This window comes from Dunckerocampus dactyliophorus, chromosome 5 (genome assembly GCF_027744805.1).
Source record: "Dunckerocampus dactyliophorus isolate RoL2022-P2 chromosome 5, RoL_Ddac_1.1, whole genome shotgun sequence".
NCBI classification, from domain to species: Eukaryota; Metazoa; Chordata; class Actinopteri; order Syngnathiformes; family Syngnathidae; genus Dunckerocampus; species Dunckerocampus dactyliophorus.
The window spans coordinates 12,295,337-12,304,131 of NC_072823.1; the positions used below are offsets into that span (position 1 = coordinate 12,295,337).

The 8,795-nt window shown below is 40.5% G+C and overlaps 1 protein-coding gene across 1 annotated transcript; it reads left to right on the plus strand.

Annotated features, from left to right (window-relative positions):
* olfml1 (olfactomedin-like 1) lies at nucleotides 1–8,584 on the plus strand. Its single transcript, XM_054776789.1, has 8 exons — nucleotides 1–582; nucleotides 1,844–1,947; nucleotides 3,035–3,225; nucleotides 3,417–3,520; nucleotides 4,320–4,511; nucleotides 6,199–6,379; nucleotides 7,686–7,845; nucleotides 8,014–8,584. Exons 1-8 carry the CDS (start codon nucleotides 439–441, stop codon nucleotides 8,168–8,170), a joined length of 1,233 nt encoding a protein of 410 aa, XP_054632764.1. The 5' UTR covers nucleotides 1–438; the 3' UTR covers nucleotides 8,171–8,584.
* The last annotated feature ends 211 nt before the right edge of the window (nucleotides 8,585–8,795 follow it).

An 8,795-nucleotide genomic window follows, 5' to 3' on the forward strand; every position in this document is an offset into this window, starting at 1 on the left:
GTTGCTTTGCGGGGCACCACCCCATTTCTTATTTTTATTCCTCATACCTCAAGAGCACAAACTCAAGAATGCAGTAAAAAAGGGGGAGAGTGAACATTAGGAAAAGACAGATGGTCAGATAGGAGGAGGAGAGAGGGTTGAAGCTAAAAAGTGAGCCAAAGAAACCACTGGTCTATGAGCAAGAACTAAAAGAGAAACAAGACAGAATGTTCTGGAAGTACGAGTCAGACCAGAGCCTTTTCTAACCCCAACACGAGGAAAAAGAAAGAGGAACATCTGTTTGTCAACAAAGTCTTTTGACACATCAAGACGACTGTTATCAACAGAAGGTGGTTTGTTTTATTGTGTCTTGTTCGCAGGAGAGGAGTTCAATGAAACGTATTTTGCAAGAGAAGTCTCGGCTGTGACTGCAATAGATTCCATGCTGATTTACTGGCAATGGGAGAGCAAACAATGTCAGGCAGAGAGTTTCTTGTGCTTTTGCTATATTTGTGCTTAACTGTGACTTCAGTCAAGAGCCAGGGTTTCTCCCAAGATGCCTTTATCATCCAGTACCTGGAGAGGAGATTGACTCAGATGGAGGTAAGTGCGAAAGAAAACTTGACACATTAAGTGTTTTTTTTGCTGCACAGAACCCACAATGAATGTATAAATGATATCATCTTGTTTGACGTGTTTGAGATTACAATACTGTGAAAAAGTTGGATGTCACCTTATGAGCTGATATGCAATGCGATCGATTACGATCGATTGGATGAGGGTGACGCCACAGTGAAAATAAATCCCTGTTTCAGCACCATCTCAGCAAAATCTAATGGGTTCGTCTTTGGCCCATGAGTCATCCCTGAACAATCATGTACTGGCTATACTGTAGGTGATAAGGGCGGAGCCAACTGACACCCTCTTGGGCCAATGAATAAAGATGATGCTTGATTATGTCGTGACGTACAGGTAAAAAGGATGGAAGCAAAGACATAAAGGACCCAATCACCTGAACAAAAACAAAATACTTGCATCTGGACTGACTGCTGTGAAAGGCGTGACTAAAACAACAAAGCTCACGGTGGGCTAAACTTTAGCACAGTACAGCATGTTGGTATTATATGCATGCCATGGTCAGTGAGGTGTGCACCATATGTGTCAGTGTGGAAACAGAAATTTGGATCGTGAAATCACAGCTTTGTGTGACAGTGATTTTAACAAAAGCATGAATCAGTTGAACTGAGTGGGTCATTAGATAAAATGAGCTCCTAAGGCACAGACACAAAGGGCCCTTAGGTTGTAAAAATTCCTGTGGACACGCACTCAAATAATGATGTGTTTGTATTCAAATTTCCATTTGTAAGCGGAAGAGACAAAATAACCATTTCAATATTGGCAAAAGTGTGATTTAGCCCTGTCATTATACTGTATAAGTCATTATATAAGTGAATTTTCCATCCATTCATTTCCTATACCATTAGGGTCACGGGTAAGCCTACTCCAGCTGACTTTGGGCGAGAGGCGAAATACACACTGGACTGATTGCCAGTCATTTCACACTCACATTCACACTCGTATGGGCAGTTTAGAGTCTCTTACTAACCTAATGGATTGTGGGAAGAAGCCGGGCTGCTTGGAGAAAAGCCACACACACACACACACACACATACTGTACATACACACACAGAGTAAATGCAAACTCCACATTCCCAAACAGGGATTCAAACCCTCGATATGTGTCCATCATGCTAACTGCTTGGCTGCGGTGCAACTCTGAAGGAGAATTTTTCATGTCAACAATTAATGTTCTTAAATTCACTCTGCTTTTATAAAATGTTTTCTTCTCTGTCATTGCTGTCAGGAGCGTCTGAACCAATGTGAGCAAAACACAGTGAGCATAATGCAGAAGACCTACGATCTCTCCTCAGAAATGAGAGGCCATCGGTCTACCTTCAGTGTTATGAGGTACGGTTACCTAACGCACAACCATGGTCTAAGGGTGCATTCACCTTGTTGTCATGTTTGGTTTGTAATAATTGTGTATGAAAACTGGATTAAGGCTCATCCCAGCCTTGCGCAGGTCTACAATTTTGTCCCTGGTATCCTTAGACAGCTCTCTGGCCATGGTGGAGGTTGGAGTGTGGACAGGTGTCTTTTATACAGATAAAGTGTTCAAACAGGTGCCATTAGAAGAGCATCTTAAAACACAAGTAACAGGTCTGTGAGAGTCAGAATTCTTGCTTGTTCGTAGGCGCCAAATACTTATTTTACACAAGAATGTACAAATAAATTCTTCAAAAATCATACAATGTGATTTACTTGACTTTTTTTCACATTGTGTCTCTCACAGTTGAAGTGTACCTACGATGAAAATTACAGACCGCTCCCATCTTTTTAAGTGGGGAAACTTGCATACTTATACCTTTTATGCCACTGTGGTTCTCCAGCAGAGGAAGTGAAATCATTCATTACATTTATTCACTATATTGGTAACAGCGCAGGAACAAAAGTTTGCTGTTAAATATTTTGTGAAGCGCTCTGTCATTCATTAATACCATTAACTTTTTACAGACTATTTTTAATTCCCGCAGTAATAAAGGACAAATTGCTTCCCTTTTGCACTGAAAACGGGACATGTACCTCTGTTTCTGAACACTTTTTCAACGCAGCCCTAGAAGTACTATCCAATCTCCTTTCTCGCTTTCCTTTATGAAAAACAAATTGCATTTTACCAGGCAACATTGTATCTCTTTGGCAACTACGAAGCACCGTCAGCGGTCTGTGTGCTAAGGCAGGACCGAACCATTTCATGCAGATATCGTGGGTGGTTGGTCAAAACGAAGGTTTACTTTTTGGTCAAAGTGGATTTAACTTTTACGGCCATAAACAAAGAGATCGTTTTTGATCATTTTATTACTATATTAGAAAAAAAATCTCAACTCAGATAGCAAAACCATATTTTAATTTGTGCCTATTTTTAGGGGCCCCTGTCAATCACGGGCCCTTGGAATTGTCCTAACTTTCCCCCCCTTTACGCGCCCCTGCACTTCAGATCAGAGGTGAAGAACCAGCTGGAGAGCGTATCTGCACGTGTAGACCGAGTGGAGCGAGAGCTGGAATATCTGGAAAACAAGATGCCTGCCCAATCTGACATTGAGATGGAGGAGGCGCTGCTTGAACAACAGATAAAAGCTGCAGAATTGGACCAGCTAAAAAAGAAAGCCAAAATTAAAGTGGAAAATGGTATGAAGTACATTACTGTCTAGTGGAATATCATTTCAAATAAAAGGTTTGTTAACAAAAAAAACAGTAAAAAAGGGCAGTAGAGTGACTCTAAACCTACAAAAAAAAATGCACATACCTACATATACTCAAAATTGTGCAACAGTATAATTTAAAATATATATAGTCATTACTGCGTCTATCATTTGTAGATTGTAATGCTGCCTTGAGTCAAATCAAGTCTCTGAAAATCATGAAGAAGATGGGGGACACCTCCGGCTCCTGGTTCAAGGACCCTTCTGACGGATCGATCAAGGTCAGTTTGAAGAAATATCAGGGTAAAAAGGTTTCCTGACTGAGTCGCTAATGGCATCAGTAGAGACTTATTTCTGTGATTCACCAGAATAGTAAGTGGGTGATCGGTTGTCACAACTTATTAATAGTTATTTTAGCTGTGATGTGGAGTTTTTCAACCGGTGGTCTTAAAGATCCACAGAAAAAATATAGTGCTCATTATAAAAGTTAAGTTGTAGTGGTCTTGTAGTGTCTGATTCACGAGATCCAATTTTCAGCTGTTACACTAACACAGTAGAGTGACCATTTTAATTACAATGTAGTGGTCAACTAAACTGACTAGCACCACCCCCACCCAAAGTCAAATGGGTTTGTGAATTGTGGAAATTCTTGTAGATTGAATTGAACTGCTTACCCTGTTCAGGGTGATGGGGAGCTGGAGACTATCCCAGCAGACCCTGAAACGATACAGTGTCTAGACAACGATTCACACTTCCTTTCACACTGTCAATGAGTCTGGACGGAACCCACACCGTCTGCGACTGAAGTCAGGAGAGTCAACACTTGACCATCATTGACTGTCTGCTTCATTTTCAAGGAATTCAAATGACTTAGAGAAGCAAAGCTAACTCAATAGCCACTTGATCATTTTGTATATTTCAACTGTCAAAATCAGAATACCTTGACAGGCTGCAAATGTGAGTGGAAGGATAGTTCAGATTATTATTTTTATAAGAACGAAAAGAGGGGAATTACAAGTCTAAGGACATCCACGGGTGGGAGGAGGGCTCTCCTCTAATCAGTCTCTTAAATTATTTCAGGTCTACATGATGAGCGGAATTCGTAACGACACACTGTTGGAGTATGGATCTTTACAAAGCTTTTCAGAAAAGACCACCATACCCCCGGCTAAAGTGGTCCAACTCCCATTTCCATGGCAAGGCACCGGACACATGGTCTACAATGGATTTCTCTACTACCACAAAGCGGACACACTGAACCAGATCCTGAAAGTGTGTAAAGTATTTACTATTTTGTTTGATACTGTTTTGATCTTCAGAAGAATAATTGGATAGCTTAACAACAGGTAAAGCTTCTGATTGCTGACTGATTCCAGAGTGAAGGCTGATTATGAAACAATGCAGCTCTTGGCTTGGGACTACAAGTCTTTGGGGAGGGGTTGTTTTTCTCCCTCGTTTCTTTGCTATCCAGTATTATCTCAAGCCTATAAGTTAAGAAACTCACAAAGTGGACGGTGAGTGGAGTGGACAGTTAGCTCACAGAGCTGACCTTCTTCAACATTTAAAATCACAGAAATGTCTTTTCAGACAAATTATTGCTGAAGACGGGCTACTCATTTCAGGTTAACATATGCGTGCTGTATGCCTCAGACTGAAATGCATACAAAACTCAGTTACGCAAGCAGAATAGGGTGCATACCGAAACTGCTTTAACAGCGAATAATATTATTGTAGCACAGTCATCGAACAATGCTTGTGAAACTTTGTGAAAAAAAACAATGCGAAAACCGGTTTTCTGTTTTAATAAGAACAGTTTGCATGTTCTTCCCATGTGTGCGTGTGTTTTCCCACATTCCAAAAATATGGATGTTAGGTTCAATGGCCACTCTAAATTGTCCATATGTATGAATGTGAGTGTGAAAGGTTGTTTGTCTGTGTGTGCCCTAGGATTGGCTGGTGAACAGTCCAAAATGAATGAATAAGAACTTTTTAATCGAGGCTTGAAACAGTTTGTGTCTATAGAAAATAAAATCAGTATGTCAGGGTTGTACAAATTGCACTAATCAATTTACCGTATTTTGTCTCCTTCATGGCCGCATGTTGATATTAACTCCAATGTCTTATGTATAACTATTGCAACTATCTTGTACCTATCTTCTACATGGTCTGAAATTTTTATGGTGGGTTGAGGCATAGGTCATAACTGCATGGCCACCTGTACAACAATGTCGCCCCCTCCAGGTGGAAAATTATAACTGTCATAACGACCTTCCACATGGTCCACATGGTCATTGGGTTGCCTTTTAGTCTGTGACTGTGTGTGTGCATCTACTCATATGTCTCCCTTTAATGGCTAAATAGTGTGCATATGAATATTCTGCTCGAGAGCCCGATTTCCCCGATTTCCCCCAGACTCAGAATACTGGCGTCCAGTCCTGCTTCATGTGTGCCCACTGACTTACGTGAACCCTGCGTCTCGCAGCTTTAATCTACATTTGGAGTTATTACTATGTAAACCTACATGACATTACACGCTGATGAAAGAATACATAATATTGTAAGGCGAAAAATTCGTGGTGGTGATTCAGATTTGTTGGTATGGAAAATTCCCGATTTCCCAACGGGAAGCAAATACAGTGCATCCCAGCTGCCTTCATTAGAGTCTCTTGTTCGGGATCACTTCACATTCACAGTAAAATACATAAATGGACAAAGGCAAGTGGCTAAAACAAAAGTAGTCCGAAAAAAAATATTAGATATTATTTCATATTTATAATATATTATTTTATTGGAAAAATGTATTTAAAAAGCTAAGCCTTTTAATGTTTTGCATTTTGTTCCCTTACGGTACCAAAATTTAACCAAACCGTGACGTTTAAACCTCCACCCACTGCACGTTGGTGCATGATTAGATCGGGATTTTCTATTGATCAAAACTCTTAACCTGTCTAATTCACAGGTAGACCTGTCGAATGGCTCAGTGGTCGACAGCACTCTTCTTCCGGGAGCAGGTCGTCTTCCAGTCTACAGCTTGAACCCCAACACGTACTTGGACATGGCTGTGGATGAACTAGGTCTTTGGGTCATTCACGCTGACCCTGAATACGGTGGAAACTTGGTTCTAACTAAGCTTGATAAAGGTTAATACCATACACAGTCATCCCTCGTTTATTGCGGTTAAATAGTTCCAAACCCAACCGCTATAAGTCAATTTCCACAAAGTAGAATTTGATATTAACATATTGAATATTTTCGTAGTTAGAGCATAGAAAACCTGTTTTTGACTGTACTATAGTCACCTTTACGCTCCTATTATTCTTTCTTTACACCACACTGCGCAACTCTTATGCGCAGGCTACTTGACCGCGGCAGGGATACAAGTGACGGCCGCTGCTTTCAGCATAGCATGCTGTCGAGCTAACTAGTTATCCTGCAATTTATGCATTCTAAACTTAAGAAAAGGTTTCAAGTGGGGAAAAGGGACGAGTAAGAAGCCAAAAACTTACCACTTTCACACGGAATGGGAAGAGAACTTTTTGTATCACTAATTCATGTCGAACGTGCCATGGTTGTCTCCATGCAGTATTAAGGTAATGTAATGTAAGGTAATGTCTCATCAATGTAACATTACTGACGCCTTGTGACCAGAATCCTACTTATAACTTGTCTTTCAATATGTTTTAACTAATAATAGGCCGTAGTCAACCACAAAACAGAGATCATTTATTAACTAATTGATTTTTGTAAAAGGGAACGATATTCGAATTGCGCAAATCCTGGCCTCCTCTCTAATCGACACAGTATCTCAATTAATTGCAAGGTGTGTGGTCCGATTACACAAATAAAAGCCTCATTTAAAATGCCATTAGTTGCATGAAGTCTGTAAATAGCATGACGTCATATGAGCAGGACAGCATGTAACTTGTTAGTGAAATCCAGTAACGGTTCTGGACATGTGAGGGCCCTAAACACGACTTGGCCTGGTTGTGCCCTGACTAGTTAACAAATAATTGATGTCAGCGTCTGGGACCCCTGCCAGTAGTGGCTTAGGTTGCATTTAGGGAGAAATGCCTCTGGTGAAATCAAGACAGAAGAAAAGAAAAGAAGTGACCAGAATGACAAACATGTTTGGAAACTCTCTCTTCGTCGCAACCCACAGCACATTTTTACACTGTGCTTTTGTTATCCTCAAATATTCTTTGCTGTTCCTAAGCGTTAAAGTAACCGCCACGAAAATGATGCTGAATAAAAACAAATCTGGTAAATAACACAACTTCCAACAAGTCTCGACCAATCAATGGACATTGTGTTTAGCTCCCCTCCTGCATAAAAATCAAATAGACAGCGGAGTGCTAAATGTGATCACTGAAATAGGGGTTGTAGTTTCATGCTGACAAGCACACGCACAAACAAATTATTCCTAACAATTATATGTCTTCATAACAGGAAACCTGGCAGTCGAGTACATCTGGGATACACAATGTAAAAGTCATGATGCTGAAGGAGCGTTCATAATATGTGGCACTCTCTATGTGGTCTTCAACACACGCTATGGTGGACGGTCCACTGTCCAGTGTCTCTATGACATTCATGACACCATCCACAGGTTGGCGCACACACATACACACTTCACGTAAACTGTCAAACAGAAATAATTGTACAAGAAGACTGGCATGACTCCTTACACGCTACTGCATATGAGCTATACGCTTATTGAGCCTCTTTCCAACTAAATGTTCTTGAATTTTCTCTATGCTCTGCTATCTTTTGGCAGCACTGAGAGTCCAGTGGTGTTCTTCCCAAAGCGGTACACAAGCCACAGCAGCATCCACTACCATCCCGGAGACAAACAGCTGTACGCTTGGGACGATGGATACCAGACAATATACAACGTGGAGACACACACCAGTGATCAAGTTACTGCTGAATGATACCGTTTGCTTTTCTTTACGCCTTCACAATTATAATTACACGACTATTCATATACTGACTACATGAAAATTGTCTTTTCTCATGACATTTTGCTGCCATTTGGTCAAACGAGCTATACATGAACATTATATCACAGTAATAAAGAGCATTTTAAAGACGTTTGTAGATGAGGATACTTTTAGGTGCGTAGAATAGCTGGATATCACAGAAACAGTTTGGGGGGGAAAGGATGATGGACATGGACAAAGAAAGCTCTGATGTTTGCATTGTCTAATAACTTCACAAATGATACGGTTAGAAAACAGTGCATTTCTGAGCGGAACTGAATTCGGAAAGCATGCACTTTGTCTGATTTGTACCGCATTAGACGGCGGAGCGTCATGGCGAGCTCAAAATAAATCATGGCGCATACACACTTTTAAAATAAATCATCTTTATATTATTTCATCGACCAGCATAATAGAATAATTGTGTATACACAAAGTATACATAAATGTGTTACTTAATAAATCTCAAGGGTTTGTGACACACCTGAACATTAAAAATGAAATGTTAAGGCTAACTTGCAATACGCTGACACTGTGTGACATCGTAGTGAGGGTGCTGACATTGTCACTGTACACC

Bases quoted from the DNA above. Each gene is read 5' to 3' on its own strand.
- olfml1 (XM_054776789.1), top strand. From the start codon at position 439: ATGGGAGAGCAAACAATGTCAGGCAGAGAGTTTCTTGTGCTTTTGCTA. The intron at 583-1,843 runs GTAAGTGCGAAA...CATTGCTGTCAG, and splicing joins GGAGATTGACTCAGATGGAG to GAGCGTCTGAACCAATGTGA. The intron at 4,512-6,198 runs GTGTGTAAAGTA...TCTAATTCACAG, and splicing joins CACTGAACCAGATCCTGAAA to GTAGACCTGTCGAATGGCTC.